The following is a 17,824-nucleotide window of genomic DNA, read 5'->3' on the forward strand; positions in this document are numbered from 1 at the left end:
CGAGGTGTAGGAGGTTTAGACTCGCTGGACATCACACGGCTATTAAATGAGGAGTCTGAACAGAACATATCTCAGCGTCCTCTGTGGTCCTGGTGGATCCTCTGGGAGGGCACCGGTTTCAGCAGTTCGGGGAGGCATCAGCAAGAGTCGTGCTGACGCTGTGCGGGAAGAAGAGGAGCTGATAGGGAGAGTGGGGTGGTGTGCAGGCTCTGGAGCCCACAGCGTGTGTTTGAATCCTGCCCTGTGACCCGGGGTCTGTGACTTTGCTCCCTGAACCACAGTGTCCACAAGCGTAAAATGACACTTCTCAGGAGTGAGACAGTCGATGACACGGACGTCAGGCCGCATGTACAGGGCAAATCCCTGGAGCGGAGGCCTTGCTTTCTGCTCTGGTCTCTCATTACACAGACACTTGGAGTCAATCTTCGGAGCAGCCAGTGCAGGCCTGGTACAGAGTCAGTGTCCACGAATGCTTGGTGAGTGAGTGAGGAGATCAAGGGTGGAGCAAGGGGCCAGACCCAGCCAGGCAGTTGCTGGACTGAAGTGTGGTGGTGGTGGTGGTGGCGGCGGCGAGGTGGGTAGGAGGGTCAGGGGAATCAGGGACAGTGCCTTAAAGGAACCTGCACAACTGGACCACTGTGGTCTCCTGTCCTTCAGAACAGGAGTCCTCTGAACTGTGGGGTGCTGGAATCTACACCATGAGTAATAATCACAGTGCCATTAACATGGCTTTACCTATAGCTGAGGGCCAGCAAGTGTTCTGAGTGTTTTACACATATTCCCTCATTTAGGCCTCAGGACAATCCCATGAAATAGGTACTGTTATTATTATCTTCATTTTACAGATGAAGACATTAAAGCACAGAGAGGTTAAGTGACTTGCTGATGATCACGCAGCTAGGAAGTGTTGAAGGTCAGATTCAAACCCAGACAGTCTAGCTTCTAGACCACACTTTTAACCACTACACTGTTACAGCTTCTCTGGGGTCAAGCTGCAAGAGTCTGGCCTCGGGATGAAACCAAAGACTTCATAGTGAAAGTCACTCAGTCCTGTCCGACTCTTTGCGACCCCATGAACTCCAGCACGCCAGGCCTCCCTATCCATCACCAACTCCCGGAGTCCACCCAAACCCATGTCCATCGGGTTGATGATGCCATCCAACCATCTCATCCTCTGTCGTCCCCTTCTCCTCCTGCCCTCAATCTTTCCCAGCATCAGAGTCTTTTCAAATGAGTCAGCTCTTTGCATCAGGTGGCCAAAGTATTGGAGTTTCAGCTTCATCATCAGTCCTTCCAATGAACACCCAGGACTGATCTCCTTTAGGATGGACTGGTTGGATCTCCTTCTAGTCCAAGGGACTCTCAAGAGTCTTCTCCAACACCGCAGTTCAAAAGCATCAATTCTTCGGCGCTCAGCCTTCTTCACAGTCCAACTCTCACATCCATACATGACCACTGGAAAAACCATAGCCTTGACTAGACAGACCTTTGTTGACAAAGTAATGGCTCTGCTTTTTAATATGCTGTTTAGGTTGGTCATAACTTTCCTTCCAAGGAGTAAGAGTCTTTTAATTTCATGGCTGCAATCACCATCTGCAGTGATTTTGGAGCCCAGAAAAACAAAGTCTGACACTGTTTCCACTGTCTCCCCATCTATTTGCCATGAAGTGATGGGACCAGATGCCATGATCTTAGTTCTCTCAATGTTGAGCTTTAAGCCAACTTTTTCACTCTCCTCTTTCACTTTCATCAAGAGGCTTTTGAGTTCCTCTTCACTTTCTGCCATAAGGGTGGTGTCATCTGCATATCTGAGGTTATTGATATTTCTCCCAGCAATCTTGATTCCAGCTTGTGCTTAGTAACAGTAGTATTCCCATTTTACAGATGAGGAAACTGAGGCTCAAGGAAATGACTTTCCCAGATCCCACAGCTTGTTAAGTGACAGCTAGGACTCCATCCAGAGCCTGCGCTGATAACTCCTAGACTCTGTTCTCAGTCCCCTCCTGGGCAGATGTTGACTCCTGATTGTTTCATCAACTTTCCGAACTTTGCTACCCCACTTCCATTGTCATAGCCACTCCTGAGATCCTCTACACCTCCTTAACTAATTAATTCTCACTGCCTAAGTGCCAGCTTCATTAATGTTCTTTCTACCATGAGTTTTTGACTTAATAATATGGTATCGTTCATTGTACTTAATGGGGGGAATCTGATTAATCACCTTTATGTATATCCAAATGTCCATTTGTCTATAGCAGCCATGTCCTGGGAGAGCCTGGTTTATGGTGGGTTTTCTCTGTCTGGGTTGTCTTCCCCCACTCCCCAGGTTCTCTCTGGAGGGCACCCTCCTCCCAGGCCTTCACTCCCCACTCCAGAGCCTGCTGAGGAATGGCACTGGGGATATGCTGACAGTTTGGACATGGGAATGGAGCAGAGGTAGAGGGGGCATCTCCAAGAAGGTGGGAGCCCTAGGAGGGAGTCTCCGAGCATGGAGAGGGATTCTGGCTCCTGCCTTCAGCCATCCGAAGAAGGCCTTGATATCTCCATTAGATTGCCCATCTCCAGCCCCCTTCCCCAGTCAGGGAGCCCTGTGCTTGAGGCATCCATCCATGGATTCTACCTCTGTCCATGGAATCCTCCAGGCAAGAATACTGGAGTGGGTTGCCATTCCCTTTTCCAGGGGATCTTCCCGATCCAGGGATCAAACCCAAGTCTCCAGCATTGCAGGCAGATTCTTTACCATCTGAGCCACCAGGGAAGCCCTGGCTAACCCTACTCAAACCTTCCCTGGCTCCTGGGGCCAGTGGGATAAAGCTCTAGGTCTGAGGCCCAGCTGTAGCTGTCCATACCCTGCCACCCTCACTTCATCCATGCAGAGCTGCTCCAGGCCCCCAAGTGGACCACACCCTTCCACATCTGGGGTGACTAACTCATCCCAGTTTGCCTGGGACTTTGGGGTTTATCCCCTCAAGTGCTGGACCTGGAGAAACTCCACAGCCCCAGGCCAATCGGGGTGGTTGATCACCCCACCCACACCTCGGGGGGTCTGCCAATGCTCATTCATCCCCTGGTAATTTCTTCTCTATTTTGTTTTTTTATAAAAGCATTGCTCATCAATGTAGCAACCTTACAGAAATCTCTCTAGTGGACTCTCAAAGTCCCCCCTCCAGTTCCAGTCTCCAAAGTTAACAGTTTGATGATTCTTTTTCTTTCTTCTGCATGAAATTTGGATCCTGCTGGGAATTCCCTGGTGGTTCAGTGGTTAGGCCTCTGCGCTTCCACTGCAGGGGGCACAGGTTTGATCCTTGGTCAGGAACTAAGATCTCTTATGCCTCTCGGCACAGCCGAAAGGAAGAGAAAAAGGGTCATGCTTCTCAGGTGGTCCTGCAGCCTTTCATACCACACAGCTTGACCCTCTTTCCACACCCTATTGTAATGTCTGTGTTGGTTTCATCTTAGGGAGATGTCATAATTTACTGCGTGTCCTTTTGAGGGACATCTGGAGGATTTGCAGTTGTTTTTTTTTTAAGTCCAAGGCCATTTTTTTTTTTTTTTTTTTTTAGCTTATTATGTATTTTATTTTTGGCTGTGCTGGGTCTTTTTGCTATGTGAAGGCTTTCTCTGGTTGTGGCGAGCTGCTACTGCTGGTAAGTCGCTTCAGTCGTGTCCAACTTTGTGCGACCCCATAGACGGAAGCCCACCAGGCTCCCCTGTCCCTGGCATTCTCCAAGCAAGAACACTGGAGTGGGTTGCCATTTCCTTCTCCAATGCATGAAAGTGAAAGTGAAAGTCAAGTCGCTCAGTCGTGTCCAACTCTTAGTGACCCCATGGACTGCAGCCCAGCAGGCTCCTCCATCCATGGGATTTTCCAGGCAAGAGTACTAGAGTGGGGTGCGAGCTAGGGCTACTCTAAGTTGTGGTGCATGGACTTGTGGGTTCTTCCTGGACCAGGAATCAAACCAGCAACCACTGGACCACCAGGGAAGTGCAAGGTCTCCTCCGTAAACCCTTCTTTAACCCTCCAGGTGGTCTCAAGTTTCTTTCTTATTACTGTCATTATTTTAATAATAATAGTTAACATTTATGGAGTGCTGATTTTCCAGCACTTGACATACATTATCTCATTTCATTTTCACAAGTCCAAGAAGTGCAGAGACTTGGTATCCCCATTTTACCGATGGGGAGACTCAGGCTCACATGGCAGATAAACCCAAGCAGTGTGACTCCAGAGCATTCCCTGAACTGCCTTGCATGGTTTTCCCAAGGGTACACTGGAGTGGTGGTGCCGGGGGCCCGGGCCAGGCCAGAGGCCCTCTGCTGCCCTCCTTCCCAGCTGTGCACCAACCAGGTCAAAGCCCAGAGGTGTTGTTCCTGAAAGGCCAAAGCTGGTAGCCTACAGTGTCTAATTCACTCTTGCCAAGATCCAGAAATTAGGGGTGGGGAGAGCAGGCTCTTGGGCTTTTCTGGGCCTGTAAGAAGGGTATGCCCACAAGCAGAAAGCAGAGTGCCAGGACTGGAGACTGGAGGTTGGAGGAGTGGGGCCAGGCCTGGACTTGGGAATGAATTTACAAATGTGTGTGCATGTTGAGTTGCTTCAGTCATGTCCGACTCTTTTCGACCCTTTGGACTATAGTCTGCCAGTCTCTACTGTCCTGGGATTCTGCAGGCAAGAATACTGGAGTCGGTTGCCATGCTCTCCTCCAGGGGATCTTCCCCATGCAGGGGTTGAACCCACATCTCTTACATCTTTTGCATTGGCAGGTGGGTTCTTTACCACTGGGGATCTAGAATACCCCTTGATTTTCTCAATACTGCTGTCAAGTAGGCACCTTGTGCCCATTCTACAGAGGAGAAGACTGAGTCACTGGTCTGAAGGTCCTTCTCTGCGCTGTCCACACCACCTCCCACTCTGGTGCCTGCGAGTTTGGACCAGATGGTCAATGAGGAGTTAGGTGTCCCATGAGATAGAGGGACCCTTTGATTTTAGACTGACCTTGGTATCGTCCTGGGCTGCTAGGCCCAAGGGTTATGCAAATTAATGTAGATGTATGCTAATTAGGCCTCTTCAAGGCCTGTTCTTCTTATGGAGCTGCCGGCTCAGAGGTATAGGGGGACAGATCTGCCCAGAAAGGGCCTGAGGAGCCCCTCAACTGGGGATAGGTCAGCAGTCACTGGGATGAAGGGATGGGGTTGCCATGGAGACAGAGGCCAAGCCCCAGCCACTGCCTCAGGATAGTCCAGGACTGGCCAGATCAGCCCACTGAGACAGTCCAGGGCCTCTCTAACAGCTCTAAGTGTGGTCTCCGAGGGCTAATTATGTGGAAGGTAGTGACCAGCTGCTCCCTGGCTCCTCCAGGCCCGGATGAGGGAGGGGGCTGGGCCACAGCGGGTGGGTATGAGAACAGACAGATGGCAGTCTGGGGGCTTGGAGGCTGGGGAGCTGTCCTGAGGAAGAGGGCGCAGCACTGGGAGGAGGGGAGGAGGTTACCCCTCGAGAGCAGAAGGCACGGGGTTGTAGGGGTGAGTATCCCAGTCTCCAAGAACCACGTGGTGGGATTCTGTAAGGGCTCCGCCCCAGCAGACATTTGCGGAATCAGCTCTTCTGTGTGACCCTGGGTAAGCCCCTTGGCTTCCTTGAGCCTCAGTTTCCTCATCTATCAGTAGAGGTCAGATTAAGAGATGTGACCTGGGACTTCCCAATTGGTCCAGTGGTTAGGACTCTGCACTGGCCTGCAAGCCATTTGGCACAGCCAAAAAAAAATAGAGAGCAATGTGACTCGAGTATAAGGGGCAGTATACAGTAGGTACTCAATAGGTGGCTGTACAGTTCTAAGACCCATTGGGAGAGGTTAGTTTAGTTTGGGTGGGGGCTTTCTTTGTATTTGTTTTGGTTTTTCGTCCTCCCTGCACAGCTTGTGGGATCTTAGTTCCCCAGTCAGGGATTGAACCTGGGCCCTCGGCTGTGAAAGCACAGAGTCCTAACCCCTGGGCCACCCGTGAAGTCCCTAGTTTTCTTGTTGGAAAGAGCTTCTTCTCTTCTTGCCTCCTCCGGCTTCCCTTGCTCCCTGGCCTGGGCCAGGTGTTCTGGTATCTGTCCTGAGGAGGGGAAGGTTTCTCATCCAGGGAGGAAAGGAACTGGGCCCTGTGGACTCAACACTGAGCTGTCAGCACTAAGCCCACAAAAGACACTCAAGAACTGTTGGCAGAATGAATGAATGAGCAGATGTGAAGTGCTCAGAACAGTGCCTGGCTCTAGTTGGAGGTTAATAAACATCAGCTATTACTTCTCTGCCCATGGGAGGCTGGGCTGGGGGGCTCACCAGAGCAGAGCAGATTCTGTCCCCACTTCTGCTCTGTCCCTTCATATCACCTTGGCTGTCTAGAGAGATGTCTGGCAGGTAGGAAGAGCAGTGGAGATAGAGATAAGAACTCAGATCTTAGCTCTGCCACATCCTGTCTGAGACACTTGCAGAGACTCAAGAAGACCGCTCTGAGCCTGCTGTGTAAGAGGGGAACATTCATATCAAGGTGGCCACACTAGGGCTCTGGGGAGAGGGCTGCTGGCACCTGGAGAAGGGGTGGTGATGGGTCTGAGTATAGTCAGGCAAGGGGAGGCAGGGCTGTGATGACCCAGGCAGAACCTAGAGAGACAGGTTGTACCAGGGACTGGCAAAACCAGAGGTCCCAGGATCCCAAGGCCAGTCCCCCTGCAGGCAGGTGGGCTGCAGCAACAGCAGGCCTGGATAGTAACCTGGAGCTGGAGTGGCCCCCATAGTGCAGAAGAGAACACTGAGGCCCAAGGAGTTTTGCCCGTGGTCACAAAGCATGTTCCCGTCACAGGAGATCTCAGATCCTGAGCCACCCAGGTGCTCTCCACATAGTCTTGTGATGAATCAACAACATCTTACAACATTTTCTCTTAACTTAAAAAAAAAAACGTAGCTTTGTTGTAAAACATCTCAGAAATCCAAAAGTGTTGTGTATTTAAAAGTAAAAGTCTCCCGTTTCCCGCTCCCTAGGGAGAACTTCTCATAACCATTTGTTGTATGTTTCCCTGGCTCTCGATTTGGCATTTACAGTTACACACATCTTGTATCTGTCGTCTTTTTTTTTTTAAACATAAATGGAATCATATTGTTCTGCAGCTCTTTTTTCTTTTTTCTTTTCACTTAACAGTGATAGCCTTGGACATTTTCCAGGAGGATCCAGGCTGAGCCAGAGAGAGGCAGAAGGGCTGCAAGACCCCTGGCAAAGAAAGGGAGAGAGAGAGTGTGTGTGGCGGGTAGGAGGAATTCCCCACAAGTCACTACACACAGTGGGTGGGAAACCAGGCAGAGAAGCCTCCATCCTCGGGTCTCAGAGGACTGTGGCATCTGGTCTCTAGGCTTGAATTCTCTGTGGTCAAAGCCACGCTAGCTTGCTTATCACCATATACCCCGCATTGTGCCTGGCACATAGTAGGTGCTCAAGAAATGCTTGTTGGATGAATTGAGTTCCTTTTAGTCCCATCTTCCCTGACCCTGCCAGAGACTGCCTAGTCTCCGTTGACCGTAGTCTTTTTAATCTCTTGCTGGGTGTTTATTTTGACTCATGCTCAAATGGCTATGGATGCCAGATGGACCCTAGAGAGGGGGTCCATCCCTGAGCTCTGAGACAGAGCTCAGAGAAAGAGAGAAGACCCTCCCCTTAGACAAGTCACTGCCCTTCTCTGCTGTCAGTTTGCTCCCCTCTCTAATGAGGGCTTGGACCAGCGGGTCTCCAGGGGTCCTTCCAGCTCTGCCATCTGTGGCTTCAGCCCCACTACCTCATTTCACGGATGAGAAGCTGAGTCGACTTTAATTTTGTCAGCTGCCTCAGAAATCCATTGGGACAAGGGGGGCTTGAGTTTGGGGATGCATCTGAGGCTGCTGCCATGTCCTAAGCACCAACTGTGTGCCAGGTACCCGCTCTAGAGCTTCACATGCACTGTCCAGAATCATCAGGGCATTTTCCCAGTAGGCAAACAGGCTGGCTCAGAAAGGGGGAGTAACTTGCCCAAGGCCACACAGTGAGTCAGGGACTGATCTGGGAGTGGAGCTCTGATCTGCCTAGAGCCCCCAATGGTGAGCTCCTCCCGCCTCAGCATCTCTGTGAACTAAAGCCAGTAAAGGAAAAAAATTAATAATGTGAAGTCAGTAAAGGAGACCAGGTTGAACCAAACTATTCTCCAGAAACTTCAGGGTCCCCTTCCTCATTGTTTCCCCAGACAATCTGACTTCTGTATCTAAGTCCCCTGGTGACATGGCTAGAATTTGGGGCAAAAAGTGATTGACTTGCAGAACTGGCTGGCAAGGGCTTGGGCACATGAGGCTTCTGATGGGGTTCTGTGGCCCCAGGCTTAGCCCTCTCCCCCAGCTAGTTTCCTGGGGCTGGGGTGGGCCCATCTGCATTATTCATTCTTCACCCCTCAACCCCCAGCCCCCCACCTGGTGTTGGGCTCCTGGGGTTGGCGTCTAGACAGACAAGAGCATCCTACTGAGAACAGAGGCAGCCCTGACTCGGGGCTGAAGGTTCCCATGGCAACTGCATCCCCCTCAGCTGGCAGCTACCCAATAAATAAATAATCAGGGATGGGGGTGGGGAGCTCAAGGCCGGGGGAGGGGCAGCAGGGGAGCCTGGTGGAGGCTTCACTCTGGAAAGAGGTGTGGGTTAGGCTTGAAGTGGCCTGGGGGCTGGTATTGCAATCAGCCAGGTGAGAGGGTAGAGGGAGGAATATGGCCAGATGTGAGAGATTCAGAAGATCAGAGAGCCGGGACTTGATGACAGGCTAGGCATGCAGGTGAGCAAGAGACTAGGACCTAAAGCTTAACTTCCTAGCTCATGCAGCTGGACACCTCATGGGGCCCACATCCCAGGCAATGGACCAGGTTTGGGCGTATTAAGTTCATGATGAACCATCCATTGGGTACTTGGTTATAAAGGGGCTGGAGGCTTAAAAGACTGAAGCTGGCAGGAGGTCGGGGCACGCATTTGCTGGGACACATGGAGTATGAAGAGAGGATGGGCTGCACCGCAGTCAGACCTGAGAAGTGGAGGATGTGTGTGCCAGGCATGGCTCTCGCCGCTGGAAATGCAGCAGTGAACATCCCCACTCTCCTGGAATTTGCTGTCTAATGCAGGAGATGGTAAATAATGAGTAAGTAGTATGTTAGTCAGTGAAAAGTACCACGGAAAAATAATTAAGTGGTGAAGGGTGGGAGGAGCCAGGAGTTCTGCAACAGAATATAATTTTACATGGTGCTGACTCTCCTCAAGATGAGATGAGGGAGGTACTGTGAAACATACCCATTTTGTTGGTGAGGAAACTGAGGTACAGGGAGATTCAGTGACTTGCCCAGAGTTGTAGAAAAACCAGTGGCACCAGGGTTCTAACCCAGCTCTGCTCCTAATTTCCTGGACCAAGTTGTTATAGCAGGTGGGTGGGGGAGTGAGTGGCAGGAAGGATGTGAAGACCTTTAATCAACTTTGGATGTGAGAACCTTGGGATACATAAGGCATTAACTGGAGAGGAAAAGGGGTTGTTGTTTTTTTTAATAGAAGAGTCTTGAGCATGTTTAGGAGCCAGAGGGAAGGATCCCAGGCAGGGGAAGAAGTTGAGTTTACAAGAGAAGAGACTGTGGATGACATGGGCTCCTGAGAAGGTAGAGAACACAGTTCGGAGTGCAGGAGGAGGCATTGGCCTTGGGTGGGAGGAGGGATGGAGCCTCAAGTGTCGGAGATGGGGGTGAAGGAGACCAGGTCTTCACCCAGAGCAGGGTGAAGGACACCCAGCAGGTGGAGGACGGCGAGAAGACCTGAATATCATCAGGGAGAGTGATTTCCTGGGGAGCCTCTTGGATTTGATCATTCCAGATCTCCAGGGGCCCCAGTCTGCCCCGGGGAGTGACTCTGCAGCAATGCTTGGCTGCTTTTCAAGAACTAAGAAAACTATTAATTGGGTTTATCCAGGAGTGGGCTTTCCCTGACATTCGTGATGAAAAGGCAGAGGAGTATGAGAGTCTGGGTTGCAGGCGAAGCTGATGGTGAAGTGAGGGGTCCCGTGATCCCAGCAGGCTGACTTGGGATGTGAAGTGGGGAATGGAAGCGAGGAGAGGGCTGGGGAGCTGGCACCCTGGGCTGGGCTCGTCATCATGAAGGCTATTGGAAAGAAGGTGGGGTGGTCCGAGAGGGGCTCAGGAATCGCTGACTTTGGAAAGCGTGGCAGTTACAGGTGGTGACCCAGCCCAAGAGGTGGCCGTGGACAAGGAAGAATGGAAGCCTGGGTCGTGGGAGAGGACTTAAGAGGCTGAGAGATTGGGGTACTGCAGGGGGTGCCCCCACCCGATGTTAGAGTCAACCAGGGTGATGCAGGGATCGAGGAATCATCTTCAAGGAACAGACCTGACCTGGAGTGGATGATGAAGCCAGCCATGGATGAGGGTGGGACAGCCACAGGCCTCCCACCTTTGGGCCCGAGGAAGGAGATGAGAGAAGAGAAACAGAGTCACTGAAAAGACTCCAGAGAGGCAGCGTCCTTGGGTGAAGATGTAGCAGGTGGGGGACCCCTTAGAAAAGGCACTGAGGCCAGAGAGACACTCACTGGTGTGGAAGGGCTCGTGAAAGGGGGCTGGGGGGGTCTGGGTCAGGAAGCGGCACAGAGGGGCATTCAGATCAAGGGCAGAGAGGACTGACCGACGGGCAGGAAAGTGGGACTTACTCTGTGGGCGCTGACAGATCCAGAGAGGGCTGTGGGGCTGAGGGGTCTGGATTTCTTCTGTCCTGCTGGGACTAGTTACCACTCATCCTGCTTGTCTGGGGTCCTGAGTGACCTGAGAGTTGGCTGGCCCAGAGGCCATAGAGATTACCCCAGGCTCTCTGGGCTGCATGGACGACAGAGTGACTCAAGCAGATTTTGTGCTTTAGAAAAAGCACTCCACAGAGGTGGTCGGCAGCCTCCCTCTGCCAGGAAATCTGGCAGGAGGCTGCAGCACTTGCCCACAGAAGCCTTGTGCCAGCTCACGGAGGAGAGAGACCCAAGAAGCCAGCTTGCTCTGGCCTGTAGGCTGACCAGGTCAAAATTTCCCCAGAGTCATTTTTTCCCTCTCACTGCATGTGTACTTGAACTTTTTGCAAAGGGATAGGTTGCTGTTGTCTCCACACAAGTCCTCTCATCAAAGGAAAAAGGACACTCCAAGGCCAGTTATGATTTACACCCACTGCAGTCTTCAGACTAGTGTTTCTAAGCTGGTGGAACCAGATAGGGGAGATACTCCTCCTGTTTTTTGTTCTTATCTTTACTTGTTAATTAGCCGCATATCAGTGCTGGGGAAGCAGGAGTTCTGGAGTAACAACAGCTTTAGAATTGGGATTATATGGAATCTCAGTTAAAATATTTATTTATTTAAGTTGATCTCTGCACTCACCTTTGGCAGAAGAGGCAGCATCGTTCAGGCCTGGGTTATCACGCTTATCACAATGGTTTGTAACTGTCCAGTTTTCCATCCATCTCCCCACCTAGGCTCTGAGTTCCCAAAGGGCAGGGACTGCAACATATTCACTTCAGCATCCCAGCGTCAGCACGAGGCCTGACACAGACTAAACATTCTGTGAATAAATAAATGATGGACCCTGGATGGATGAGGGCATGTCAGATGTCGGAGGGATGAATAAAGGGATGTGGATGGGGTTTTGATGAATGAGTGGGTGAGTGTTGGATGGGAGGCTGCAAGGATGGCTCAGAGTGACAAGAACAGCTAGTGTTCCATATTCAGTGGAAAGAGAGGTCCCTCTGGGCCAGGCAAGAAGTCTTGCTAGGGAAGGAGAAAATTGTGCTATATTTTGAAAAATGAGGAGGACTTGGGTATAGGAAAAGGGAAATGATAGTGAAACCTCAACTGTTATTTCAGCTGCTTAGGGGCAGAAACTGACCCAGAATAAAGAATTGAGCCAAATCCTAGCAGCCTTCAAAGCCCAACTAAGAAGCTTTGGCTGTTAGGTCTTCTATTAATTAACTACCTTCTATTAAGTCTAATAGTTTATGTGATGTCTCCATATCCTCACAGCTTCCTGGGGGAATTCCTGTCTTCCCCATTTATAATTAAAGAAATAGTCTCAGAGAGGGGAATTAACTTGTTCTGAGTCACACAGCAATCTGCAGTCTGAACCTGAGTTGACTGCCGCTCACTCCATCTGTGAGGGCCCTGAGAACACAAGGGCTTTGAGCAAGGGCCAGGGTGGGGGTGCGGGTGATGCCAGGTTTAGGCAGTTGTGTCCAGGCAGGGTGTCTCCCCAGCTACACTGTGAGCCTGGGCAACTCTGTCACAACCTCATTTCCAGGATCCCATGCCAGCTGAGTCTAGAGCACCCACCCGGACCTCAAACCACCAGGGCTCCCCAGGGCCTCACAGAGTCAAGATAGAAAGGAGAACAGACTTGGGGCAGGAGCTTTGGGTTCAGGCCATTGGATTAAAGACCAGAAGAGCCCTTAGATTATTTAGTCTGGCAGCCTCTGTGTATGAAAGAGGAGCCCAAGACCCACAGAGAAGGTGGCTTGCCCATGTAAGCCAGGAGTCAGTGTTAGAACCTCAACCAGAAACCACATGTCTAAACTCCCAAGCCAGTGCCAACCGGGAAAGGTGGCGTGCTGGTGCCAAAATGGGACAGAAGGCAGAGAAAGGCAGGGTGTCTGCCTGGCTCTGCCACCAACCTGCTGTGTGACCTTGGGCAAGTCACTTCCTCTCTCTGGGCCTCATCGTTGCTTTCCTCTGAGCTAATGATCTCAGCGGTGCCTTTCTGCCAAGAAGTATCCAATGAGAGATGAACTTGGAAAGCTCTTTGCAACCTGCAGAGCCCTGGGAGGGGAGTCACCAGCAAGAGGCAGGCCGGTGCCAGGTCATTGGATGCCAGGGTTGGGCCTCTGCCCAAGCTTTACCATCTGTGTGGTACCATCACCTCCACCCCCTCCTGCCTCCTAGCCAGGAAAAAGCCTTCTGGGACCTTATTTTATTAGGATCATCTCTCCCTACCTAGACAGACTCTCTTCTCTCTCCTTCTATGTAGGCAGGACTCTTGGGTATAAGTGACAGAAATCAGTACAAGGAGGGAGAATTTGTTTAGTCATGGCTGGATCCTCAGGCCCAAAACAAGGTCTCCCAGACGCTCCCCTTGCGTGTTCACTCTTCTTTCCTCACTCTCTGTCCCTTAGCTCTGGCTTCCTCCTCAAGCAGGCTGTCCCCTGCATGGTGGCAAAGACAGTCCCCAGGAGCTCTCAGCTGACACTATACCCATCCAGGTATCTTGGCGGACAGGCAGCATCTCTGTCCTGATCCCCCAGCAAATATCCAGGCAACTCTCAGGGGCAGAGCGCAGAGAGAGTGCCCACCCATGAGCAGATCACTGTGTGCTGCTTATTTACTTAGACTTGGGTCCTGAGCCCACCGCAGAAATCAGTACGCATGGACTGAGGGTCTGGGAGGCAGTTTCCAAAACAAAGAGATAGGTTCTGTCAACAGAAGGAGGGATATGGGATGGTCAGTAAGCATTGGTATCCTTGGGACCTGTGTTTCTAAGTGTATCAGCTGAAAGGTTGAATCAGGGGCTATTGGAAAGGGACTGTTGATCAAGTCCTATATCAGTTACCTCCTGCTGCATAACAAATCCCTCCAAAATGTAGTGGTGCAAAAACAATCATTTTCGGGAGTTCCCTGGCGGTCCAGTGGTTAGGACTCAGGGCTTTGACTGCCATGGGCCCAGGTTCAACCCCTGATTCGGGGAACTAAGATCACACAAGCTGCACGATGTGGCTGAAAATTTAAAAACAGTAATAAAAACAAAAAATAGAACAACCGCTTGATTTAGCTCACGATTTTGTGGGTCAGCTGGAGGTTCTTCGGTCCAGGGACATGTCTTTGGTCTGTTGGTGGGTTGGCTAGCGTCTGAGTGATCTAGGATGGCCTCACTCGTGTGTGTTGATGTGGCTGTTGGCTGGGGTGCCTTGGTTCTTTTCCCCGTGCCCTCTTATCCTCCTGAAAGTGAGCTTGAGCTCTTTCAAAAGTTGTTTTCTGTGTTATCAGTGTAAAAAGTGGGCAAGCTCCAATGCACCAGCGTTTTTCAAGCTTTTTCACCTGCTTCCTCTTGGCTCACATCTCATTGAATGAAGCAAGTCATGTGACCGAACACAAGCATTAGTATGGGAAGGCACTGCCAAGGAGCACAAAGTTAGTGTGGAAGCAGGAGGAGAAAAAGGAAAGCAAATCCGTTTCTCTGCAGCCCATGGATTCCCTGGGCCAGGACAACCTCCAGAGAGGGGTCCTTAAAAGAGGAAACTCAGTCCTACCAGCTTCCCTGGGTCCTCCAGGGCCATGGCTCATCCCTAGACCAGTGCTAGGGGGAGCCAGTCTGAATCCTGACTCCACTGAGACCCACCCCCCTGGGAAGCTGCAGGTGCCAGGCGGGGAGGCTTCTTGGCAGGGAGGAAGGTGTTCTGAACCCTGGCTCCTGTCTCCCATTAGCCCACCCCAAAGTGATCACCAGGGCTCCATCCCTCTCTCATCCTCACCAATTTGTCCTCACCTCCCAGTATCCCCTTGGGTACTCCAGGCTGGGGTGACCTTGAGACGTGTGTACAGTCAGGTCATGGTGCCTCATCACCCTGGTAACTGGTGTCCCCTGCTCCACAAGGTTGAGGAGGAGTCCCCATCTTCCTCCTTTAGGGAGTGACGTGGCCTCAGCCTGCTCTTTCCCACAGGTGGCTGCACTGGAGCGGCAGATCTTTGACTTCCTGGGCTACCAGTGGGCTCCGATCCTAGCCAACTTCCTGCACATCATGGCAGTTATCCTGGGCATCTTTGGCACCGTGCAGTACCGCTCCCGGTACCTCATTCTGGTATGGCTCACTCGGCCCCTCCCCAAACCAACTCCCTCTTTCTCATCCCCATCCATTCCCACCTCATTCTCCAGCCAGAGCTGCCCCCCAACCCCGGGCACCTAGACCCCTGCCTGAGTCTTGGCTCCAGCCTGGCTGGTGATATCCAAATCCCAGTGCTTCTTTGCTCAGTGGAGACAAGATTAGTACTTTCCTAAAGAATTTTCTATGGAAAAGTCCAACTATTAACCAGATGCATCATTGAGTGAGTGCTTCCCATGTGCCAGAGCTCCCTAGTAGCTCAGTTGGTAAAGAATCTGCCTGCAATGCAGGAGACCCCGGTTTGATTTCTGGGTTGGGAAGATCCCCTGGAGAAGGGATAGGCTACCCACTCCAGTATTCTGTCCTAGAGAATTCCGTGGACAGTCCATGGGGTCGCAAAGAGTCAGCCACAACTGAGTGACTTTCACTTTCATACTTCACTTTCCCATGTGCCAGGCACATGCCAAGAGTTTCACTAGCTTTACTTACCTTTACGACAGCCCTGCGAGGTGTATCTTACTGTCTCCATTTTCCAGATGAGGAAATGAGGCTCAGAAAGGTGATGAGGACTCTTTGAGTCACACAGCTAATAAGTGGCGGGGTTAGAGCATCGCTGCCAGAGCGAAGGCTCCTGCCGCATCCCCACGCTGCCCCAGTAGGTCCCTGTGAGGGATGCACTTGGTCTGGCTTCTCAAGTTGCTTCAGGAAGGCTTGGCTCTTGTCCCTTGATGTTCATCAAGCATGTGGTCTAGAGAGACTCGTGGGATTCTGAGGCCAGTGCCTCCCGCGCCCAATCCCAGGAGTACATTGTGTCCCTGGCTCCCTCCACCTACGTCCTCTTTCTAAGCTCTGGTCCCTGAAGATCAAGCTCCTGTTTTCAGCTGGTCTCATCCTCGTCTGCTGCTCTTCCGCAGTGACCCATTCACACACCTCTCTTGAGGGAAAAGGCTCTTTGGTAGGTTTGCTTCATAAATGCCTGACACCTCAAATACTGATGACGTAATTTCATGCCCCTCCCACCCCCAAGCCCACTCACCCTCATTCTAGGCTGAGTTTCCCCACCTCCAACAGGCTCAGTTCCAGAAGTCAGGTGAACAGGGCCCTTCCGAAGCTCTCCCTCACCTAAGAGGACTCTCCTCTCCAGTCCTTAGGAATGCCCCAGGCGCCTCTGTAAACAGCACTGTCTTCCAGGAAGCTGCCATTAGAATCACAGGCATAGGATTTGGGTGGAAATCATCCAGCTCCTTGGGCTTCCCAGGTGGCTCAGTGGTCAAAAAACCCAACTGCTAATGCAGAATCTGTACGAGATATGGGTTCGATCCCTGGGTTGGGAAAATCCCCTGGAGGAGGAAATGGCAACCTACTCCAGTACTCTTGAAAAATCCCATGGACAGAGACGCCTGGCAGGCTACAGTCCATGGGGTCACAAAAGAGTCGGACACGACTTAGCAACTAAACAACAGCAACCGCGAGCTCCTCTCTAGTTCTTGGCCATGCGCAGGATGCCGTCTGGTGTCTCTGTTCTCTACAGATTGGATAGGACTACCTACCAGAGGACTTGGGTTTGCATGACAGCCCTACCTCTTCCTAGCTGTGTGATCTTGGAAAACGTAAACCTCTTCTCTGAGCCTTAGCTTAGCTTTAAAGAGAAAGACGGTGCTTTCCCTGCAGGGCTCTCGTAAGGGAGACTGGTTGTAAGATGATTTATACACTGAGAAGTGCTCTCTGAGTGAGGCACTGTCATAGTTTCCCCTGCAGAGGTCTTTTTAGTCCATTGACCCACCCCCTCCCCACTCCCTCAGGCCCCGCCCTGACCCCCTCTCTGCTTTCCCCAGTATGCAGCCTGGCTGGTGCTCTGGGTTGGCTGGAATGCTTTTATCATCTGCTTCTATTTGGAGGTTGGACAGCTGTCCCAGGTAAGCCTCGGGCCTGGCATTGTCAGAGGGCAAAGCCTGGCATCCCCTGCCCCGAGGGCTCCTGTGGTGTGGGTCTGGGGTGTCATCTCCTAAAGAGAACACTCTCTACACATTGGAGTAATCTGTGCTCCCCCTCCACCCCTACATTTTCATTTCTGGCCTCTGTACTTCTCAAAAACAAATGATGAAGCTGAAAGGCAGTCTGAGTGAAGATGGGTTGGGGTTCCAGTTGATCACAGTCTCAGAAGAAACCATCAATATGTCATGACCCAGAAGACTTCTCTTAGGCTTCACACATGCTCAGTGCAAAAGAAGTGAAAATACAACATGCTTTGTATGGCTTAGACCGTGAAGATTTGAGTCCAGTTCTGATCGATATTTTTCAGATGAGAAAGAGACTTGGTAGTAGAGTCTGTTCTGGGAAAACTGAACAGACCATGTCACATGGAGAACTGTTGAAGAAAGTGGGAGTATTTAACTTGGAGAAGAACAAATCCAGAGGGCACAACTCCTAGTTTTAGACAGAAAGGAGGCGAAATACATGAGTGAGAGCACTTGGCTTCGTACTGTTGCTAGATTTAAATCCCAGCTCAAACATTTCCTAGCTGTGTGACCTTGGGCAGGTGGCTTACCCTCTCTGAGCATCAGTTTCCTCATCTAGTAAGTGCAGTTAATAGAATACTCCAATTTCATGTGGTTGCGGAGGGAGATCGCACATCTCAGTGCTTGGCACCCAGTCGGTATGCAGTGAATATTTGTTAATGGACCATATGAGTGAATGGATTGGGAAACAGATGCATACGTGGGTGAGAACTGATTAGCCAGCCCCTTCTCCATTTCAAAAGGAAACCAAGGACTAAAGAGAGGAGAGGTTTGCCCAGGGTCACACACAGGGAGCAGTGGAGAGGTTGAATGAGCTGTGAAGGTCTGTATTGGCGATTTCACTAACAGCTGGAAAGGGGAACCGGCCACCATTAATATCCTT

The 17,824-nt window shown here is 51.2% G+C and overlaps 1 protein-coding gene across 3 annotated transcripts in view; it reads left to right on the plus strand.

Annotated features, from left to right (window-relative positions):
- Positions 1–17,824, plus strand: part of NKAIN1 (sodium/potassium transporting ATPase interacting 1) — a 45,677-nt gene that overhangs the window by 24,262 nt on the left and 3,591 nt on the right. For 2 of the 3 annotated variants that reach the window (XM_024982362.2, XM_002685664.7), the window contains exons 2-3: positions 14,765–14,902; positions 16,759–16,839. In XM_024982362.2, coding sequence (XP_024838130.1) covers positions 14,765–14,902; positions 16,759–16,839 — 219 coding nt within the window. Of the gene's footprint in view, positions 1–14,764; positions 14,903–16,758; positions 16,840–17,824 lie in introns of those variants that run through there. The other variant, XM_024982363.2, reaches the window with a different exon arrangement.

This window comes from Bos taurus, chromosome 2 (genome assembly GCF_002263795.3).
Source record: "Bos taurus isolate L1 Dominette 01449 registration number 42190680 breed Hereford chromosome 2, ARS-UCD2.0, whole genome shotgun sequence".
In the NCBI taxonomy this organism is placed as follows: Eukaryota; Metazoa; Chordata; class Mammalia; order Artiodactyla; family Bovidae; genus Bos; species Bos taurus.